The sequence below is a fragment of the Oxyura jamaicensis genome, chromosome 2, assembly GCF_011077185.1.
Source record: "Oxyura jamaicensis isolate SHBP4307 breed ruddy duck chromosome 2, BPBGC_Ojam_1.0, whole genome shotgun sequence".
NCBI lineage: Eukaryota > Metazoa > Chordata > Aves > Anseriformes > Anatidae > Oxyura > Oxyura jamaicensis.
In genome coordinates, this window is record NC_048894.1 from 80999428 (window position 1) to 81022874 (window position 23447).

The following is a 23447-nucleotide window of genomic DNA, read 5'->3' on the forward strand; positions in this document are numbered from 1 at the left end:
ATAGTGCTTAAAAAGAGGACTATTGCAGATTTTTGTTACTTTGAAAATGCTGCTGGGAAGTACTTCTTGTATGCCCAAGTGGACCAATCCAGCTGTTGGGTAATGTGATTTCTGACCAGCAGATGGAAACAGGAAGTAAAGTAAAATGATGTGACGCTATTGGTATGAAAAGTAAGATGCCTGTAAGTGCACCAGTGTTTCTGTCTCCCAGCAGGTGGTGATAGCCTTCTTACTGCCTGATCTAAAGCTTGTTTTGTTCTTGCAATATGTATCTTTTTCTACCACAGCTTAAAACAGACAAAACCAGTGCAATTGCTTTATATCGTTATTTCTTTACTTCATTGTTTTTTTCTCTACACTCAGAGGCATGGTGCACTTTTTCATGTGACTCTTTTGTCTTAGGGAGGTGGATTTGTCCTGCAGTTAGGAGAAAAGACTTTAAGAATGAAAATCATGTGTTTGTATTTCTGAGCTTCTTTGTTGTGGTGTTTTTATGAGTCTCAGCAATGTAACTAATGAGATCATATTGCACCTGCTTGCTAGAAATAAAAATTTGAAATCAAATATATACTGGTAATAATCTAGAAACATTAGGAAATGAAGACAAAAATAAACGTACTATATAAAAACATTGATAAATTGGATATTAATACTCTACTTCAAAGCATCCTTCATAAAAAAACAAAGTGGACTACATATGAAAACATAATTTCATAAAGCAGAAGTTTGTTCAGATTTTCTTTATTTTTTACATCAATTATCTGTTCAATTCTGAACTGCATTTTCAAACCAAAAATAAAAATATTGAAGGAATTCAGAAACTGAAAGTGAAAAAGTTTGGACTAAACTGCAAAGTGAAACATGTCATTATTAAAGAGACTTCTAACATTGCAGTAGCTGATCTAGTATACTAAGTGTAGCGATTTACTATTGCATATTTAATGTAAAAAAGCAGTCAGCTAAGAGCAATATTGCATATTTAGAAGAATTTCTTAACTAATTTGTACCATAGAGAAGTCTATTCCATCATTAGCAGTAGGATTTTTACAAAGGCACAAAAATATATAGACTAACAGTAAGTTGTCATTCTTGGGAAGTAAACTGGTTTAGCAATTACTCTAATAGTTTATGCAACAATTGTTGTCTTTATTTTCTAAGTAACTTGTTCTGTTTATTCGTTAGGTGACCTTAGTTGTTTCTTAAATGTCATGGTGTTTTTTTTGTTTGTTTTCAGTTTTGATCAGCTCAAAACTGCTGTTGTAAACTTGAAGAAACAAGCTAATAAGAAAAATGAGGGCAGTCTGGCTTATGTGAAAGGAGGTCTCAGCACATTTTTTGAAGCACAAGATGCTCTGTCAGGTAAATTGTACTTACTAAGCATGCTATAAGAGAGAAGATAGTATCTGCATATATAGTTGGATTTAATACTAAAAAAGCTGTTCTTTGCAATTTCTTCTGAAAGTAAGTCTGAAATCTGTTATTTTGGTCACAAGCTGGGACTGACTAGTTTATTGTTGTGGTGTATTTGCAAATAATCACACCAAAAATATTTTGACAGGAATTAGAAGCTTTTGTTGAAGCTGTATATCCCACAAATCCAGAAAAGTGGGCAAATATGGAACTAGATATGATACTAAGATGATTTATAAACTATAGCAACATAGAAGTTTCTATTTCACAATGCCTTATCTCATAGTTAATTGTAATATTTATACACATACTCAATGCACTCAGATTTAGGAAATCAGCCTTTATGTTCTGCTTACTGGAGGGGAAAATGCAGCTCTGCAGTGAGATTGCGTTAGTTTTCTGTGCCATTTTACATATATATACATATATATGTAAACACACAAATAAATAAATAAATCTCTCTCTATATAGATTTGTGTATTTTCTTAAGGCGTAAAATGTCTGTGGACTAAGGACTGTGTTGGATCTATCTACTCATAGTTCCGGCCAAGCGAGCACTTCTGTTGGTTTTAGGAGCCCTGATTTGGATTAGCACTGGTTTTCTGCTGACACACTTAGAGGCCACTCACTAACCATAGCCACATAGCTACTTTTGCCTGTCAGGGAGAGGGGAAATCATTATGAGGCATTCTCTAGCTAGCTCTTTTTAACCAAATTTTTATTAAATTCTAAGAATCCCCATTGGTAGTAGGCTATTTTTTGTAGTAGTCTTAAATATTCTGAAAATCTGAAATGCTATTTTTTGGAAATATTTCAAAAACACAAATAATCTTGAACAAATATTGCAATGTGACTTTTTTTTTTTTTTTTTTTTTTTTTCCCCAACCAAATCTGCTTAACATATAAAGCAATTAAATACTCAGAGTATTTAAGGTTCAGAGTTCTGTTTCCCAGCAGTTACTGCTATGGGAAAAAAATCAGTGCTGGTGGGCATATGTGTTATCTTGTTATCTTGTAAGATTATTTTTTGGACTAGCAAAGGCTTAGTAGGATTTACAAAAAGCTAATGCAAACCATAAGTGTTGTGACTTTTTAGAAAGAGCACAAATGAGTGGTTTTTTTTCTTGTTCCATGTTTAAAGTGTAGGCTTCTTGCCTCTGGAAACTGATTGCCTGAAAAATGGAGAGGCCAGAGAGGTAGCTGGAATATAAAAAACACTAATAAAATGATAGGGAAAGCAATCTCATTTATTTCACTGAAAATGCTTTGTTCTGAATTTTAAAAATGGTGATAGATTTAATACTGTTTTGCATCTCTTATCTGTAACAGTGTTTAATTTACCTAAAATTAGATTTCATCCATGCAGTCCTTCAGATGAATTATGCACTCAGAATGGGATGGCTCGTGGTTCTTGGTGCCACTTTATGTCTGTAATCAAAATGGCTTGTTTTGTCTTTCTCATAGCAATCTCCCTGAAGCATTCAAAAGGAAGCAGACTTGTATCTTGTGTTGTTATAAACAGTGCGTTAAAATAGTGCTAAGAGAATGACCTTGATGTAGTTGTAGAAGAAATTTAGGGACTTGAAGTCTTAATCCCTTACACATTCAGAGTTACAACAGTGGATGGAGTTCAAGGAACTTTAAAATCAATACATTATTTAGTTCTCAACTTCTGAGACCACATTCTTAATGAGGATGCATTACAGGTCACAGTTTCCTTCTATAGCATTTTAATACGCATTTCTCTTTTGAATTTTCCCATTAATTGCCCATGCAGAAAGGGGTTGGATTCTTTTCAGTCTAAAAAAATGAATGTTTTTGAGGGAGTCTAGCTGGAAAAAATGCATATCTTTTGAGAGGCTTGTACCTGTGATAGTTAAAAGCAATAGCTAAGTTGGATGAGGAGAGAATTCCAGTGGCAGCAAGAAAAAAAAGATATCATTGACACCATCACCCAGCCCTCCTGCCAGATGTCAAGGCTTTTCTCCAAAACATTCTGTGACTGCATTTTCCTCAAAGGAACACAGAAGAGAATTCAGCATAAGCATTATTAACATTGTTCTGAAGAAACAGCTCTGATGCAAAATTAAAAAAAAAATGCAATCAAAATTAATTCTCGGTATGCAATTAAGAAATCCAATCTCTTTAACAGAAGAAAACAAAAAGTTCTATTATGCTCTGGCTTGACAGCAGTTGTACGAGACGATATCATGCCGTTTTTCTGCCTGTACAGTGGTGAATTTGTGTGTTTTATTTTCTCCTTTAGAAAGATGCAACTAGAATTTCTATGCATGTAAACAAAGCTACACCAAGAATAGTTTGTTTGAAAGCTGAAAGCTGGCTTCAGCACAAACTCTTAGGGACGCAGCCTTGGATCTGTGAATTTTCATTGTTTGTTGGTGAGCATACAACTGTTACAGATGAAAAGTGACTGAAGGGAAAATCGTTATTAATTCTATCTAGCCTGTCAGCCTTCCAGAGTAGTTTAAATGTCCTGAGCTGCTTGGTTTGGGATTTTTGGGGGGTGTGTTTTTTTTGTAATATTTGTTTTTTTTTTAATTCACTTCCTTAGGGAAGATATTCTAAAATCTCATGTGTTTTCTGAAGATACATTTTTGTCAGTGGGGAGAAACTTGGGCACTCGATTTTCCTCTCTAAATATCATAGAACACTTTTTCCAACCCCAGTGATTATGCTTTATAAACTCTAGGTCAGCTCCATTTCTGTGTGGGATTTTGTCGTTGTGTATCGGAGCTATCCATCTATGGTTGTTTCTCCTAGTTCTCCCTGAATTGGTACAAGATGTTACTTTTTGCAGGAAGATCATTTAAAAAAGTGTAACACTTGCTTTACCAAGTGTTTCATTTTCATCTATATGCACATCTTTTTTTTTTTTATTTATACGTGCTATTAGAACTCATAGGCTGTTAACAATGTTTACTGCAAATATATGAAATTGGCCAAGGAAATTGCTCCCTTTTTGAGCAATTGACCAGTGAATTAGTGAATTGCTTACTTTTAGTGTAGCTTTTTTCAGTAGCAGGGATCAGTGAGATCGGTCTGATTTTAAGTGTGCCATCGGACTGCATTACCCATTTACATTAGTTTTAATATTTTCACAAGCATGCAACAAAAACCATAAAACATTATGCCAAGATGCTTACTGTACCATGCAAGTTGAAAGTGTTTACTAAGAAAATAAGAGGTCAAATAGGCCAGAACCCTTGGTCTAATTTCTTGGAAAGTAGAATTGCCGTATCAGATCTATGCGTCTCATTGTCTGTTAGCTTGGCTGACAGTTTGACAGTAACTATGTCGCAGAGGAGATGTTCAACAGGAAGTTTATTTCGTCAGCCGAAGGGAGCCGTAAACTGAGCTGAGGGGAACTACTGGGCTTACTTCAACTTGATCCATTTGTCAGCATCAGGGAGTTCAGCCGACTTATCTCCCGTAAGTCTAACCGCAACCTAGAAAGCAGCATCCCTACAGGGGCTACTATATATGTGTTTGGAGAGATGTAATGTTTCGTTGTCATGAGCAAATCACTTACCACACAGAAGTCTCTGAAAAGCTAGAAAATTAATTTACTTTGAATATACTTTTTCAGAATTGCTTTTTAGAAACCCTAGGCTCCACAGTTTCTTCTCGTTTAAGTGACAAGAGGAAAATAGGGAAACGGCCACTTCAGTTGCTCAATTATTCAAAAACATGCAAGTATGACACCCATATTGGCAAGCAAGGACGTCACTGTGTTTTCTTTGAAACACAGATTTATTGAACAAATTTGAGGTTTAGTTTTGATGCTCTAGTTCGTCATAGCAACAGTTCTGGTGCAATTACAACTACAAAAATTTTATGTGCTCTTCAGAAAAAAAATAATCTATAGAGACAAAACACTGCTGGCTACCACAGCTCTATTCCTTTTTTCCCCTTTCCTCTCCTGTTCAGATACTTGGCCTGTGGGAGAGACTGGCTGATGGGATTCTTGGACCGTAAGTGTCCATTTGTCTAATATCTTACCTAATACCTATGCTAGGGCAATGCTTACCTGTCAGAAACGATCCTATGTATCTGGTCAGTGCCTCTTGGTTTCTTCCTATAGAAATATTTTTGCATTTCACTGTTTATGGCCCATTTGAGGATGAGAATGTCAGTGATGCAGGATCTGATTCAGTATATTCTGTTGGCATTATGTCTGCTTAATACAACTCTTCTGAAACTAAAACAAAAGAAACCACCACATCTATATTCAATTCTGAGTCAGACTGGGAATTTGGGAAACTGAAAACTGTTTTATCTGTCATATAGGTATCTCTTTGCTTCTGTTTTTTAAAGTGTTCTTCAAAAACAGGTTTTGATTGTTCACGTTTTTTGAACTCCGTGGTACTGGAAGGAATGAGGAGTTATGTCACATGTGAATTTAAAGAGTACCTACAGCCAATTTTTCATTAGTGATTCTGTTGGCAAATTAATTAGACTGACTGACGAATGTTGAAGTGTTTTTTACATCACCAGCTCTTATCTCAGTTCACTCTTCTATTTTGTCCAACTAAATGCTAGTCTGTGACTGGTTTTGTTGAGTGTTACGGCATCAGACTGTTGCACCAGATTTTGCTGTTGTCATGTTCCTGTTTTGTAACATCTAATTCACATTTTATTGCATATTGCATTTTTGATCTACTTCAGTCTCATATACATTTTCCCAAATGGCATGATTTTTTTTAGACACATGCATTTGATTAAACCAAATTCAAACACATGATGAGTACCTGAGTCCTATGCAGCTGACTTGTTATAGCTAGAATCAGTCTACGTTGAGTGCTTTTGGTGTGGCAGATGTCTATTAATGTTGTTTTTGTGCTCCTGCTTTCAGCAGTAAAATGTAGTCTTCAGAAGGTAAGAACAGTGTAACATTATTTCTACTAATTTCTACTAATTAGAGGTTCGTAGAGGTCAAGAAAGAATGGGGCTATGGAAGCAAGCTGCCCAGAATAAACTAGGCTACTGCATTTATCTGGCATGTATCTGACAGCATGTCAGCCACTTCAAAGTTAGAGTTTACATGCATGCTTGTGCCTCACAGTAGGTGTAGCTTATTAAAGAATTAAGATCATGCCTCTTAGTAAGCATGCAGCAGTAACTGATGTGCTTTTAAGTTCATTGTGTGGCTGTCCCGGGGATGCTCATGTCTGAAGGTTTAGGGTATCCTTGTGCTACGTTATACATATGCTGAATAAGGGCAAAATGTGAGGCAGTGACAGTTCAATTGCTTCTTACTGCTTTTTGGGCCTTCACATGTAGGCGCAATGGGGAAGTGAAGAATTGTTGCTGATTTAAGTTTCTTTGCTGAAAACGTGTGTTCTGGTATTGTAATGCTAGAAATAATAAGAACAGGAGCTTGCAATGTGCAATATATGCTGAGATGGAGATGACCTGATAAAGGATTGCAAGTAAAATATGTAAACTGTGATAAGCAGTTTAGTCTCAGGTGAATGATCAAGACAATGATCAATTTTTGTAGTTGGCCAATTATTATTTTAATACAATCTTAGAAAAGCAACATTTACTGACCACGTTTGAAAAAAGACTCGAACTTTCCCTTCATAGAGGTTCTAGCCTAGTGTTTTCTAGGTTTTTTTTTTTTTTAGTGTATCAAGAAAGAGGTGGTCTGATTTGCCTATAGGAAAGCTGAGGAGGGACTCTGTCAGGGAGTGTAGTGATAGGACAAGTGGGAATGTCTATAAACTAAAAGAGGGTAGGTTTAGATTAAATATAAGGAAGAAATTCTTCACTCAGAGGGTAGTGAGGCCCTGGCACAGGTTACCCAGAGAAGCTGTGGATGCCTCATCCCTGGAGGTGTTTCAAGGCCAGGCTTGTTGGGGCTTTGGGCAACTTGGTCGGGTGGGTGGTGGTTGGCAGGGGGTTGGAACTGGATGGGCTTTAAGGTCTCTTCCAACCCAAACCATTCAGATATTTTGAGAAAAACTGATAAACAGCATGGAATTGTAATGATGGCTTTTCTCTACTGTCTGGTTATCGTGTTCTATGAAATTGGGTTTTTCAGGTAAATTAATTTTTTGGTTTGCATTTGAAAAATATAAGGAATCAAAAAGAAAGATTAGCTTTGCAACTGCAGTTTTCAAATGGTAAACGTTGCAGTTGGTAACAAGTGTGCAAAAATGACCTATGATTAAAATTGGCCAGACCTACAGGCCATCTAAACAGCTTAATTCCATGTTGCATCATTCTGTTCTGATTCCGGTACAGCTTTAAGCTTACATGCAACTTTTAAAAGCTGTTTTTAATTCTACAATTAGTTTTCACAGATGTAGGAGGGTTAACGCTGTGTCACTAAAAAGAGAAATAGCATTTTCCATGCTCTGAGATTCTCAAGTATCCTGGGTCCGTTCTGGAATTTTAGTAAATCTATAGGAAGAGCAGTAAACCATGTTTTCATACATGTTTCTGAGAAAGTTCCCTGGAAATGTCACACTTGCTTAACGTTCCTCTCACATAGATTATATTTATCAGGCCTCACAGTGTTGATGGACTGCAATGTTTGGTCTCTTATTTGCATAAAAATTCTCCTTCTAGCACTATCCCTTAGGTTTTTTTTCAGTCTTAAGTCTGGCCATTTTCTTTGTTTTTTTTTGCCACCGTGTTGAGTAAATAAACTTGAAAAAGTAAATGCTAGAGAAACAAAACACAAAAAAGCAATTAAAGAGAATACTACGTTTACTTCAATATTTTGTGATTTTGTCTTGGCTTAGCAATGTTTATCAAAATAAAGCCAAGTTTGCCCTTCAGTTCACAAAAATATCCGGAAATCTCTGGAAAAAAAAAATTATTCATAGCAGTACAGACTACTGGCTGCAGTAACAAACTTTATTTTGGGGAGGTTTGCATATTGTGATGTTTTATCAACATTGTTTATGATACGCTGTCTTTATGTATTGCCTTATGCATGATATACAGCTATGCGCTCCTGTTGAATCAATTCAGAGCAGTTTTTACCCTGCGTAGGGGTGCTGTCCTTATCAATAATAACCTTACATTTAGTTCAAATTACAGAAAATCCTTATATCGTTTTTTTTTTTAAAAAAAACACATTTTTATTCAGGCACTGGCATGAATCTTGGAAGCATGTTAACATGTCCTTCATCTCTCCATTACTTTTCTTTGGTGGCAAGTTGGTTATAGTTAGCACATGAAATCTTCAGAGGTACTTTGCGCTGTCAGTTTTTCCTTTCTGTCAATTTGTCGCTTTTTTTCTTCTTTTACACCTGACAAAAGTCTTGATGTGTTTTGGGTGCTTCTTCTATAACCATGTTTTTGTGCTAATGGATTAGATTTCCAGATATACTAGATGCAAGTCTAGCTCTCTGTTCATCAGAAAATGGTAGAAAAGTTGCACATATGCAGATGTAGATTGCCAAGTAGAAAGCCTTATCCTTCTTTAGATGGAATAAAATTGTTTTCAACACAAGCAGCAATAAATTAATTGCAGTTTATTTTACTACACGGACTATATTATGGTTTATTTGCCAGATTGAACTTTGCATATGTTTTGACAAAAATGACCGATTCTGCAGAATTCAGTCACTATTTTAAGACTGTGAGTTCAGCTCTTCACTATTATTATATCACTGCAGCTATGAAACCTGCAAGCCTTTAAATACTCCAACTTAGCTGGGTAACCTGAGCACTTAGTGGCAAAGAAAATACGAAATACAATTAATTTTCTGACCCTAGTTAAAGCGTCTGGACCAAATCCTTTCCTCATTTTTGCTGTTCCTCACAGTAAAGTTTATTAATAAAGGTAAACAGTCTGCCCTAGGTTTCCAACTTGCATGGTTCATATCAGGTAAGCCAAGAGTGAGTGACAATCCAAGACAAAAAGTCCTGTGCAAGGGATGAAGACAAGGGAGACCATCCCAGAAGGCAGCAACCCACCATCACATGGATTTGATAGTCTAAGAAAAATGAATAATTTGATTACCTCTGTATTTCTTCTAGTCAGATTGGTCTACAGATATTTTTTTTGACTGCATATAGTTTTGCTTGTCTGAATGTCAAACTCAGAAATGTGGTCCCCATGGAAGGAACATGTATTTAACTTTTTAAAAGTTAGTTGATGCAAGCAAAGTAAGCTTGGGCATTCTGATAAAGTGTTTCTCATGATGGTCTTTACTCTGAAAACATAAAACTTTTTTTTTTTTTTTTGTAACTCCACTTTGGCATATTCATATAAATGGGCTTATTGCTAAATCTGAATGCAGTGTGTAAAAATAGCTTCAGTACATGAAGAAAGTTGTAGTACATTAAATATATAAAAAGAAACAAAGCTACTCCCCTTGTGTGTACATGATTTTCATAGGTCTACACATTTTTTCAATATGTTCTAACATACCTTATTTAAGACAGTGGTCCAAAACTCTCATTTTACCTGTTACGTATGTTTAATATGCCCTTGTCTGTACTCCGCAGTGCTTTTAACCTCTCTGGAACTTAATACCCTGTGGGTTTTTGTTTGTTTGTTTGTTTATGGGTTTTGTTGTTTCTTTTGTTTTTCCCCATTGACATATTATTTTTTTTTCTGTCTGAACACATCTATGAATTACCTTAATGTGACAGTTTTTCCTCTGTTTACAACACCAATATTTTGGAACTAAGAATCTCAAATACTTTAGGCCTAACTGCTAGCTTTGAATGTGGAAAATGTTACATTCATTTTAAAAAGAAGAGAAGGGAATAGTGTTGCACTTATATTCTCTTATCTAAAGGAGATGTGAAAGACAACTGCTTTGGGGAAGATGCATTTTAAAAATTTCATTTTCAAAAATATGTTTCATAGAGTGATTTCAAAATATTTAAACTCAGTCATTACACTTTGATACAGTTCCAGTAGTACTTGCAACATGCGGCTTTAAATTATCTGCTAATGTTGTGGTTGCTGTTCTGATGAACTTACTGTTCAGTAGCACTGTCATTGGCTACCCATGACCAGAACTGATGTATATAAATGGAATAATATCATTATAACCTTTAATGTTTTTGTTATGAAATTGTAGAGATATTCTTACAGCTAAGTGGTATCTATGTCATATATAAAATATGTGCTGCTGTTAAGAATACACGGTCTTCAAGATAGAATTCTGTTCCTTAAAAAATGCAAGAATTAGTTAGTTCACTTTATTCAGGTGTTGATTGTGTTAAGATATATGGCATCCTAAATTAAATTTTCATTTCCTCTCTAAAAAAAAATAAAATAAAATAATAAAAATATTAAGAGGTGCTACTGCATTTTCATGAAAGCAAAAGCGTACTGCAGTTTTTTGTAGGATCCATTTGAAGAGTCAGATTTAAACATCTGAGGTAAATAGAATTTTCACTCTTCATTTTTTTCCATGTTTTTCCCCTTTTACAATGAAACTTCTTCCATTGAACAAGTCTAGAGACTCATACAGAGCTAACCTGTTTCAGAATAGCTACCCTCTCTCACTGCTTACAGTAGGACTGAAGGCACAGGGTTGCCTTACTGAGGGTAGTTTACGTATGTGCTGTCTTCGTCTGTGTCTGCAAAGCACAGCCAGTAGCGATGGAGTTGTAGAGGATAGCAGTTGATGTGCACATTATATGCAGTTAGGCAGTTTGGGTTTGTATTTCAGACAAACTTCAGGTCACCCTTTGGGTTGAATTCCAGGTATCTGCTGGAGCATATTAGGCATAGAGTGCATGTTCTAGATGGGTTTCATCTTCAAAGAATCCACTTGAGGGACCCTGGCATGGAAATCGAAGCAAGATAGGTTGGGACAATTGGGAGATTGTTTTCAAAACTGCATTTATGTTCTGTACTAAAATATATCATAATTCTCTCAAAACAGTGAGCAACATCACCATTTTCAAGGCTTGCTTAGCATCAGTTCACTCTACTAAGAACTAGCAGGAAGCAGTAGGAGGTTTTTTTAGAAGCCTGAATTTTATCTAAACCAATAGGAACTGATGGCTGTTTGATAAAGGTGATTTTACATAGTTTAACAGATGACAATTTTTAAAGGGAAATTACATTGTTAACCAATTGTTTTATATATGCTGTGTGAATATATATATATGTATACCACCTTAAAAAAAAAAAAGAAAAACTAATCTGTGCTGGTTGTACTGAACGGAGGTAGAGGAAAGGAAGGCTGTGTAAGAGAGGGGGAGTAGTAGAAAGGAAGAAGTATCTACGCTTCATTCACTGCCTGTATTTCCAGAGTGGCGTAGTGTAGTCAGAGTATGGTGGTAAATCTGTCTCTTCCTTTAAAAGGAAGTATAATAAAACAACAAGCTGGTGTTGATACTAAATACTTCCACCTCCATTAGTTAACACCACCTGGAAACAGCGATGGGAATGTTTTAGGGCAAGAGGGAAAACAGCTTCTTCAAAAAATGAAATGAGCCCGTCTCACCCTCCATTTTCCTGTGCTTTTGAGCAAAAACATTACCATGCTTTGTATAATAAGAAATGCAGTATGTTGGTGCAAGGTACATTTAAATTGTGTGTTTTGAGAGTGCATTGTTGTAGACAAAAACAATGGATGGGGTGGGGTCCTAGCAGTTGATGTCAGGGTCACTCAGATTCCTCCTGACTCTTTTTCTACCCTTTAATTATTGGCAATGCCATTTCAGTGAGATAAGTGCAAAAGTTTTGACATGCAAACCAAAACCATTTTGTGCTTGAGTGATGATTACTTTTCAAAATACCGAACAATTAATAATTTTATTACAACATAGCTAGTTGCAATTATTTTCCCCACATTTTTGTTTGTTCTGGTTTTGTTTTTCTTGAGCGTTAATGTCTTGTTCAAGAACATACAGGAAGTCTGTGTTAAAGAAATGGTTAAAATTCTGCAGTGCCTGGCTCCAAGCCCCGTCCTCCACTAGACTCTGCTGCCATGAAGCATGTTTGTATTTTTTAATGTCTAACAAGAAAAATAACACTTTATATTAAATTTTAAAAATGTTTAAAAGTGTCACTTTGATGTAACGTATTCCCACCTATTAAAATGTTCTACATTTTAACTAGACACTTTATTCCAGCAATCCATCAAAAACTGGAAGCGGATGGAACGGAAAAAGTAGAAGGATCCATGACGCAAAAACTGGAGAATGTACTGAACAGTAAGTTTTGTCCTTCCAGAAGCAACTATTTATGGACCTTGGGCTTTCTAACAAGCTTTAACTTATTCCTTGGAAGATGGTAGAAAGTAGAAGACGGTATGGATTCTCTTGACATTTCCTATTTGATGGCAACAGTTTTAGGATGCGATAGTACGTTTGAAGAAGTAGCAGCTTTTGTCATGACCATCAGCGGTGTTTGTGATAACAAAGAGAATAAGTATCAAAATAAAGGATGTCTATAACATTAAGTTAATTTTCGTTCTATCTCAATTTTGAGCATACAAAGAAAACAGGAGATGTGATAGAGATGTACAAGAACGAGCAAAGCTAAAATTGAGGGCTAAAAATACAAACTTTGCAGTAAGAAGGTTACTAACAGAATCTTTCTCACTTGATGTGTTATCACTTGAACTACTTAAAATTAGCAGTATTTTTAGAAACTTTGAAAAGCTCTTGGTACTTTCTTTTCTCTGTTTCTCTATTAGCTGTACGGTTGCATTGAGAGAGGTGGCTTGAATTCACTGCAGTTTGGTATGCCTTTCAGCAGATCAAAAAGTTACTTTTTTAATTCTGGGACTTCTGCCAAGATAATTTTACTTTGTTTCATTGTGATTTTTTTCACAGAGGAAGGGATGTTTCCCTTAGTGCTGTATCAATAAGCAGGAATGACATGCAGATAGCTGACTCAGTGCTGGAAAGTCTGAGTGTGTTTTATGAAATCAAGAAAGTGACATGGAAGTTCACTGTTTTTGTTCTCTTGCATGAAGAAAGCAGTGACTGTACGTGTGCTTTTGTGTGGAGCACAAATAAAGCAGGGTTGGTGTTTTGTTTTCTTTTCTTTTTTAATCTGCACAATTTTAGCTTTTTTATGTAGTGATACGTTCATGCTCAAAATAAAGATGTGGTTTGAGCATAATTATTGCCTTATCTTGTTGACTGGAATGAAAAAAAAAAAAAGCCCTCGTGCATGCAGACACATACTATAAACAAGACAACGTGTGCGTGCAAAATAGAGTGTGCAGTCTGAATGGCTTGTGTGCCAAATATCTGTTTGATACATATAGGGTAGGAGAAAAAACATTTGCTGAAATTGCCAATGCTATTCCAAGTGTTCTGTGTTTATGACATGTCACACACTTAGTACAGATCCTGCAGACAGCACTTTCCTTTTGACAAAATTATGCGGCAGATTTTAACATAAAAAGCATAAGCCATCAAATTTTGAGGTTCATAACATTTTCTTCCATGCATTAATACGAGACAAACCCAACTATAGTTTATAAGCACTTTTTCACTTGCTAAATGGCAGCTGAAATCTGTATGCAGATAATGCAGACATTATTTTTCAAACTGGATCTGTAGAGGAACTTGTGCCAGCCACTTCAGAGTGTATTAAGTTTGGCTCTGCTGTGAAAAGAATTGGCTGCTTTTCCTCCTGATGCTTTGCAAGTCATGATGGGTGGGAGGCGGGGGGTAGGAATACAAGGATTTAAAAAGAGTAAATAATATTATGCAAAGTAGTTTAGGATCAAAGGTTTGTTTCTTGTCTGACCATTCAAAAGTGTCCTTAGTTACTGCTCTGCAAAGAATAGGCTTTCAAGTACTTCTGTAATCCTTGAGTTACAGGGTCTGTCTTCAAAAATGGCTTCAAATCTTCATTTGGATTTTACATTTTATGGACTGTAGGTGCATATCTTGAGAGATAATTGATGTGAGCTTGATGCAGACACCTGAGACAAACAGTGTTTTCTACAGCAGATGAACATATTAAGACAGTGTGAGAAATTAATACATTGAAATGTTACAGGATAGTAGAAGTAGAATCTGTTGTTACAGGTGGAATCATAAGCGTTCAGAGTTTTTAATAGATTAATTTTAATTGTTAAATAAGCTATTAAATATACATTTAAAAAGGCATATGATTTGCTGTAATGAATTTCACAAAAAATTGCATCTTAAAAGAGGCCAATCAAATTCCGTGTTGTGGTGTTTTTGTCAGGCTCTATGGAGGGAACCGTTGAATAACTAGAGCTTTTTTTAAAGTAAAAATTTCTGCACACAGCAGATGAATCTACTTTTAACTATTTTTAATCCACTGTCAGTCTATATAGGACCTGAATCTTTATCCATGAATTTTATTATTTAGGTTTAGATTATTCACTACTAATCAAGAGAGAGATTAATAACGTAGAAGGGGTTTTGGGAGGCGAGAGAAAGGAAGAAATTTTACAATGGTTTTTAAGTCTAAAAAGAAAAACCTGTTCTGAACAAAGTATTGAATGTGATCAAGGCACTTCAATCATTTGACATATTTGACTTATTTTCTAAGCAAAACAGAAAGTGTATCCATAGAAAAATGTAAAATAATTTACTTAATTTGAGGACTTCACAGTGAATTATAAAAAGATGTAGTTTTAAACTAAAACCTATCTTTGTGTAATTCCTGCAGTTGCCAACTACCTTTTAAAAACATTTGCATTGAATTAAAAAAAAATGCTGTGTGAATATAACTTCACTTCCCAAATATAGTATGTTCCTTCTTGGCTGTTAACAGAAAGGACCAGAAATATATGAATTCAAACAAAAGAAACTAATTTACTCAAAGAATTTACAACACTAGCATTTATTATAACCTCAAGAGTAAAGAAAATCACACTTTATCAGTGATCTGTATTTAAATGTCCAGCTAGCTGCTTTCATTGTGTATTTCTCCTTAATGGATTAAAGTATTTTACGCTAAATAGTATGTAGTACAAATAGCTATCCTGACAAAACATTTTTTTACATCAGGGCTTCAAAAATTCTGCAAAGTTTAAACATTATTTAGATATAACAATTATTTTACAAAGACTACTTTTAACATGAGCAGGCCACCCACAGTGTTGACTAGAGAAAATGGCATGCAAGCCACCCAGCGAGACTGATGTAATTTTTTTCATCTTTGCTTAAAGTATAGTCACTAGACCAGATAATGTAGAAACTCCTACACGCAACGATCAAAAAGGCTAAAACAGTTCCACTATTTTGACTTTTTTTTTTTGGTTAATTAAAAATAAGTCACGAGTTGAAAAATGCAAATATTCACATGAAAATATAAATGGAATTCTGTTATTCTCTCAGGAAAATATGAAGAAACTTTAGTGCAAAATAGAATGCTATTTTTACTCTGAATAGGAAGGATTTTAAGGATTTATGCATTCACAGTTAATAGAGAAATGTAATTGCATGAAATTGTTAACCAAGGCTCGATCCTGTATGCAATGAAGCCAGAGTTTTAATGCAATAAGAAGATGATTGAAATTAATTTTGTTACAATGACCAGCTAGTTAGATTTTCAGTCATGCCACTGTCTATGATTGACTCATCAGTAGTTTTAAAAGTGACTCATTTAAATACCAGACATTATTAATCATATTTAAGACAGGATTTGGAAATGTAAGAAAAGTTGTTTGCAAAATTCAGTGATAGCTCTTGAAGCTGTGACATTAATTAACATAATGAAATTATACTTTTCTAAAAGAGAAAACCTTCTATGACTTTTTCTATATCCTGAGATGCATAATTTAGTTATAAAATGTAGATTTGGAGCCAAAGCAAACTATAAAATATCTGCAGCAAAGTTAAGCATTTGAAATAGGAAATAGTGATTGTTTTTAATTGCACAGGGGTCTTACCACATTAAAATGCTAAGTGGTTCACTTTGAAATAGTATTTCATCGGTTGTAAAATGTTAAAACAGTTGAACAAAAACAGAATAAAAACTTAGCAACGATTACTCATTTGCTCTAAAAAAATTGGATGACCATGTCATTCATTAAAATGAGGAAAATTTGTATTTAATTTCAACTGATTACTTACTCTACTTTACCTTATTTTTATCCTTTTTAAAATAGGAGCCAGTAACACAGCAGATACCTTATTCCAAGAGGTGCTGGGCCGTAAGGATAAAGCAGATTCAACAAGAAATGCACTTAATGTTCTTCAACGTTTTAAATTTCTTTTCAACCTTCCTTTGAATATTGAAAGAAATATCCAGAAGGTATAATTCTTTAAAAATACTTTTCTTTTTGTTGAAATTACTCTGTTACCATTTCTTGACAAATAAAAATGTTTATTGTTGTTTTGTTGTTGCTGTTTTTAAGGGTGATTATGATGTGGTTATTAATGACTACGAAAAAGCCAAGTCACTCTTTGGGAAGACAGAGGTTCAAGTATTCAAAAAATGTAAGATGGATTCTATTATTAGCTTCCATTTTTTTTCCCTGACTTTTTTTTTTTTATCTTAAAGGCTAAAGCACATAGTAATTTAAAGAGATTTAATCCATAATAATTATGGATTCATAGGAACAATTGCTCTAAGCAATTTTGTAGCAGGTTTTTTAAGCAAGGTATATACTTCAAAATGTGAAATCACAGCCAATTTTATTAATTTATTAAGACCAGGTATTAATGAACATTAAAAAAAAAAAACAGTTACAGTAACTAAAAATGTGGCTTTGGGTATTTCTCAATGGTATATTATTGGAAATATTTCAAAGTCCAGTCTTTTTTGTCAAACTGTTGTATACAAAATTTTCAGGTGCTTGTTATAAAGTGAATTATTGTTTTCCATAATAAGTTCAGAAGTGAATGACATCCTGGAAAAATATTGTAATTTTAAGTTCATACTACTGCTGAAGGCACACACTGGATTAATTTCCTCTCCCCACTCCTAGATTATGCTGAAGTTGAAACCAGAATTGAAGCTTTAAGAGAACTTCTGTTGGATAAACTCCTTGAAACTCCATCAACATTGCATGATCAGAAACGTTATATAAGGTAATCATTTGAATATTGTCGTCTTTAGACGTATGGTGTTAGATGTAAATTTTAAAGTATTTCCTGAATAGGAGAGTGACTACTTTCATGATAGCTTCTAGACTGATTGGAAAGCTGCAAGTAGCGGCCTTGTGAATATATAAATAATAGCATTACATTGATACTCGATTATTTATTGAGTGGTTTGAATATAATTTTAAAAAGTCTTTGTTACGTTTAGATTTGTTGCTTCCTCTAAACCATGATATTGCAAATTACATCTGAAATAATCATTTAAATCTCAAAACAGATTGCTTATGAATTTTCCATTTATTTCGGCTTGACTTGTTGTTGAAATGGAATCATCTTGATTCAGATAGCAGAAAGGTTTTAATCCAGACTTTTGTTTAAATTTGGTTTTGGCTATTTTACTATTCATTCTAAATAATACATTTCCTTTACATTTAATGAGCATATACCAGATTCCCAGTTTCCATTGGAATTCCCAGTTTCCATTGGAATTCCTCTATTTCCTGTCATTATTGAGGCTGATGTCAAAGCCTGCTGAAGGAATACTAACATGAGTTGGTTGGACCTTCTTATACCAGTAGACCTGAGCTTGCTTTTTACATTCCTTGGAGCCAGACTTGAGTGCTCTGAAACATATGACAGCTTTACTTTGAAGACTTTTGAGTCTTAGATGGTTGTAGGACTCCTAGTGTTTCTTGACATACTTAGTGCTTTTTTCAGTTATCTTTAAAGATGTAGACCAAATGGTCTGTGTGGGACATTCTAAAAACTCTGACACCTGTGTGAGGTCTTTGATGTTTTGTATGCTCACCAGACCGAGTTGCACAGGACAAACTACGGTCTTGGAGTCTTAGGTCCATTTAATTTATGGTAGTTTATGTGAAGAATGTATAATTATGTAGTGTTTCTCATTCTTCTGGATGCCATGTAAATATTGCATATTTACTAAAGTTTCACTTTAAGGTGAGTAGTTTAGCATGTCTCTTGAAGAAGACATTGCTATTTCCTTCCTTCTATTTCAGTCTTGAAAACCTTAAAGAAGAGCTTCTTTGTCTAGGCCAAGTCTTAGGAACTCTTCTAAAGCTTCCTTGGAAGAATCAAAGTTGTATATTTTTGCGTTTCTGTGGGTGTTTGATTGTGGTGGTGGTTGTTTGTTTGTTGTTGATTTTTTTTTTCCAACCCCTTACCTTTGAGGTATGTTGAATCCTTAAGATTATCCCATTCTACATTAAGACAGACTGTTAATGTAAGTGCCAGATGTATTCCACATGTAGAATAGTATCATGAAGGAGAGCAGGATTGCACAAATCCGGAATAATTTTGTGATAAAGAATTATTAGTCCAACAAAAGTCCAACATACAAATCCATTAAATGAGTTTCACTAGTCTAGGTATGCTGATGTGGTTAATACTAATGTAAAATTCCTGGAAGCGAGGTGTAAAGAAAGCTTTCTTCAGAGCACTTCAGTTAAGTGGAAATTATTAAAATCCTAACTGTAAAATTATTTGCATAGGAACTGCTACTTTAAAAGTTTTTTTTCTTCCTTGATATGTTTGTTTTGTATGTCTCCAATGTCTAAGACAGAGCAAGATCTGAAATACCATACTCTCCCCACTAAGATACTGAGTGTATGTATGTATTCAGTCTTTATAATTAAGCTTCAATTTGTATTTTCCCAAATTCACATTTTCCCCTTATTTTATTACACTCTTTACACTGATAATTATTTACACTGCTCAGAAAATTTACCATATCACTTAACAGGCAAGGGAGTGTATTTTTTTCAAGACCAGCAGTATTTTTGTTTTCAATTTTGTGTCCAAACAAAGTCTAAAAGTCCCCCTGAATGCTGAGGTAAGACTTGAGCTCATAATTTATAAATATCACCCTGTCAACGTGGTTGGTTGTGTAATGTTCTCATCCATCCCACCAATCCTACTCTGACAGTTTTTGCTTGTTCGTGTACTGCAGATAGTTCTCATGGAAGACAGAATTTAGCAATGCAGTCCTAAGTAGCATTAGACGTATTGTAGTAAAATAGCTTTTGTGAAAGACTTGAACATTCCCTGTACTGCTTAAGATCATAAATCAGTGTAAGTCATCTTGAGCACCTTGAATTTTTGAATATGTCCCTTGTCTCTAAATACAGAACATAATGGAGCACATTAAATAGTAGAGAAGCTACTGCTTTATGAAAATTTTCTTTTGAAAGTACCATTGTCATGTAGTCATGAATCCTGGACATTAGACTATACTTCTGCGTCCTCTTAGGAATCACAGCAGTTGGCTTCCAATACTCCTCTCTCCCCAAAGACATGGTGTTTTTTACTTTCACTAATTGAAAGCCCCACTCAGAGAATCACAGAAGCGTTGAGATGGGAAGGGACCTCTGGAGGTCACCTGGTCCAACCCTCCTGCTCAAGTGGGGCCACCAAGAGCAGGATGCCCAGGATCACCTCCAAGTGTCTGTTGAAAATCTCCAAGGAGGGAGACTCCACAACCTCTCTGGGCAACCTGTTCATTTTTTTTTTCATTAACCTATGTATAGATGGGATAATAAATACATACATATGAATTAAATACACTCACACTGTGTGTGCATCCTAATGCAAAACAAAACAAAAACCAACAAACAAAAGGAAACAAAACAGGAGCTTAGTTTGCATTCTCTTTTGCATGCCTGTGCTAAAATTAATGAACCACGAAAAATTAATTCCATCTGCATTTGCCTGTTACAGTTGCATGATGACACAATTGGGACTTATAAAGTGGGAAGAAAAATATCATATTTTATGTGCTTGATAAGTCATCACAGATTTCAAGTGAAACATGAAGTACTAATCTACAATTTTGGCAGATAAAGAGCTTGATTTCCAGGGTACATTTCTAGAGGCACAACAGAAAATACATGTTAATGTGGTATTAAATATATGTGGTTTTGTTTATTATTACTTTTTTTTTTTTTGACTGAATTTTGCTTCAATAAATTGGAAGGGAGAATGCAAAGCTTATGTTTGCATTGGATATGAGTGTGTCTTAACTATTCTTCTTGAATTTTTAAATGATTTTAAAATATATATATATTTCTTGGAACCTCTTTGGTCTGTTTAATGAGGCCTTCAGTGTGTCAAGTCAGAGCTGTGATTTTTGGACTGGGTTTTACAGATATCTTTCTGATCTTCATGCGCCTGGGGACCCTGCGTGGCAGTGCATTGGTGCTCAACATCAGTGGATTCTAAAGCTCATGCACAACTGTAAGGAGAACTATGTTAAAGAACAAAAAGGCAAGGATATATTTTTTGTTATATATACATACATATACTTGACACTTAGGAATTTGGCATTGCCTTTTATTTGACAAGTTTTAATGTATAAATGATACTTTTCTCCATTTAATTTTGATAGCTTTTCACAACATTGAATACTGAAATGTGTTGTTTTCTTTATTATTATGAAAACAAAACAGCAATTAGAATTTTATTTTTGTTTAACTTAGAACTTTTAAGCTCTTTATGTGGGAAAAGCATTGAATTTCAATCATATATCTGAGGGTTACTGTCCTCTAGAAATATGTCTGGGAGGCCACATTAAATTTAGATTGTTGTTGAATCCACCATTTCGATTTCATTTCACAGGGTATGCTGGTAGTGTATGAATATGCAGGACATTAGGGTATAGTGGAATAAAGTGTAATTTCTTAATATGCAGTGAATAATAATACAGCGTTCTCTTGTTCTTTGTTACTGCGCAGTTTCAAAACTCAGATTATGTAGTTTGGGCACAGACCTGCGAGACTGTCTAAATATCCCATTTGTCCATGTTGTGTTAAGAACTATACAAATACTTATTTGTGTTCTTTAGGTTTTTGCCAGTGTTACTCCTTGAAGAAATGCATCCTCATAGGTATTGCTTTCAGGTGTTGCAGCAACTTAGCTACTGGTAAACATAATTTATCACATCAGCATAGTTTCAAAAGGGAATAGGTGGGAAGCTCTTGGCCTGGCATTTCTAGTAAAATCTGAAAACTGTATTAGAAAATGACCAGTAGTGTCTTGTTTCTCAAGGAGTCTTAGCAGGATTGTTGCTATTTCTGAAATGAGTAGGCATATTGGAATCCAGCTTCTCTTGGTTTATGGGTAATTCCCATGCTTAGTGTTGCTGTGTGTGTATCCCATACCAAGTAAGGTGTTTCCTTATGAGAAAGCACAAGAATTGTACTGAGTAAAAGCTGCTGCAGGTAAGTGCTGTGAAGTTGCCTCAGGATGCTTAAATTTTCTTCTTTAGCAGAGGTTGTGGCAACAGGTATAGGGTTCACAGGGTGCTTCACATATGACAGTAAGTTTTAGCCTAAAGCATGCACAGACCATCTTTGATCTACAACACGTTATTGAGTGCTATGGGATGAGTTGGAATGCCAGGTTGGTTTCTTGGCCTCTTGGTCAAAATTCAGAACATTTCCATAACCTCCCCAATCTCCTGTCCTCCCCAGAAACCTGAGATACCCTACCTTGCAACATATGTCTGTCAAGAGCAACACCAACTTGAAAAAACGGCCACCATTCATGATTCTAAGCTTTCATTTTCTCCTTTTCCTTGCAAAATGCCATCTCTCAGCTTCTTAGCAAGAAAAATAGGATCATAAAGACATTAAATGCTTGAGACTTTTTTGCTGGATTGGTCTATATAATTTTGATATGCATGCTCCAGTAAAATATTGAAAATGAGCCTAAATTCCTTGGCCTGTCTTGAAAATCTCAGCCTATGTGATGTTTTTCTTGCAACAATTCTGCTTACCTCAGCCTTAATATCAAAGGGACTTTTTATGTTAACAGCTTTGTTTGGCTGACAGAAGGAGGAATTTACATAACTTGACTGCCCAGTAAATGCATGTATGAATAGTTAATATTTGCATGAAAAATGCTAATATATTATGACTTTCATTAAAAAGAGACGATCTAAATTTAAATATCCTTCTTTCGTCTTTTATATGGTCCTTATTGATGTAGTTTTAGCATAGGCTGTAAAATACTCAAGTATTGATCCTGGTTGAGGGAATTTCCCATTTAGTATCTAATTGGGCAAAGGAAAGTTGCTAAACTTAGCTTCTCATTTCCATACATCTTTAATTTTAGCATACACCAGATGGGAGAAGGCAAAGAGAAAACTCAGAAGAATTGGTATTAACTGCCAAGCAGAACAGTGCTGATTGTGATCAGAGACATGGAATTTATTTTAATATACTTTCTTTGATGTATGCTTTTCTGACAGGAAAAGTGTGCTTTTTCACTCAGATACCAAATTAGTTATGCATGATTTTGAGAAATCAAATCAACTTGTAGTCAGATGTTGTTTCTATGTTCATAGTTTCAGAGGGTATTTTTTAAGAGAGAATAGTAATAAATTTTCAAACTGGAGTTTGAAACATTCTTCCAGAAAAGATTTTGTGTGTCAAGTGTTTGAAGGTCATAATGTTGATAGTCTCTTGAAAGTGCTTTAGATGTTTTTCTAGGTTTCTCTTTTTAACAGAGATAATATATATTGTTTCTAGCAGATGGTATATGCTAGATTATACAAACAGAGTTTACACCACCTTTAATATACCAACAGTTTCTGGCTATTATTAGCTGTTTTTCTGCAGACCATGGATCTGTGCATTCAAACTGACTGACTCAAAACTCTTCAGTGTATTAAACTTAAACCTGTATAGCAGATTGTATCTATTTATGCATTTGTGCATGTTTTATTTTTCAGCTTTCAACTGAGTTTGTGCAAGAGTATTTTGCTGATGATTTAGTACCTTTCAAAGCACACCAGAGCTCTGAGTTGTTACACGTGATCAATTTTTTACTACCTGAAATGGATTTGGAATATAGACAAAAAACTTTGCTTTTCTTATCTGGAAAAGTTTTTGGTAAAAACTCTACTGGCATTCCTGGACAGAAGGTTTGTAGCTAGTTGTCAAAAACCAAGCATACTCAAGTAATTTGTTTGTTGTGCCATGATGCATTTGGGAAGAGAAGGTTAACATTGTTTCCTAAGCAAGCTA

General features: G+C 34.9%; 1 protein-coding gene across 1 annotated transcript in view; it reads left to right on the plus strand.

Annotated features, from left to right (window-relative positions):
• Positions 1–23447, plus strand: part of EXOC2 (exocyst complex component 2) — a 130374-nt gene that overhangs the window by 31646 nt on the left and 75281 nt on the right. Inside the window, exons 6-11 of the mRNA XM_035317173.1 lie at positions 1235–1359; positions 12493–12573; positions 16467–16612; positions 16716–16797; positions 17289–17391; positions 20567–20685. Of these exons, the coding sequence (XP_035173064.1) occupies positions 1235–1359; positions 12493–12573; positions 16467–16612; positions 16716–16797; positions 17289–17391; positions 20567–20685 (656 nt within the window). The remainder of the gene's footprint in view (positions 1–1234; positions 1360–12492; positions 12574–16466; positions 16613–16715; positions 16798–17288; positions 17392–20566; positions 20686–23447) is intronic.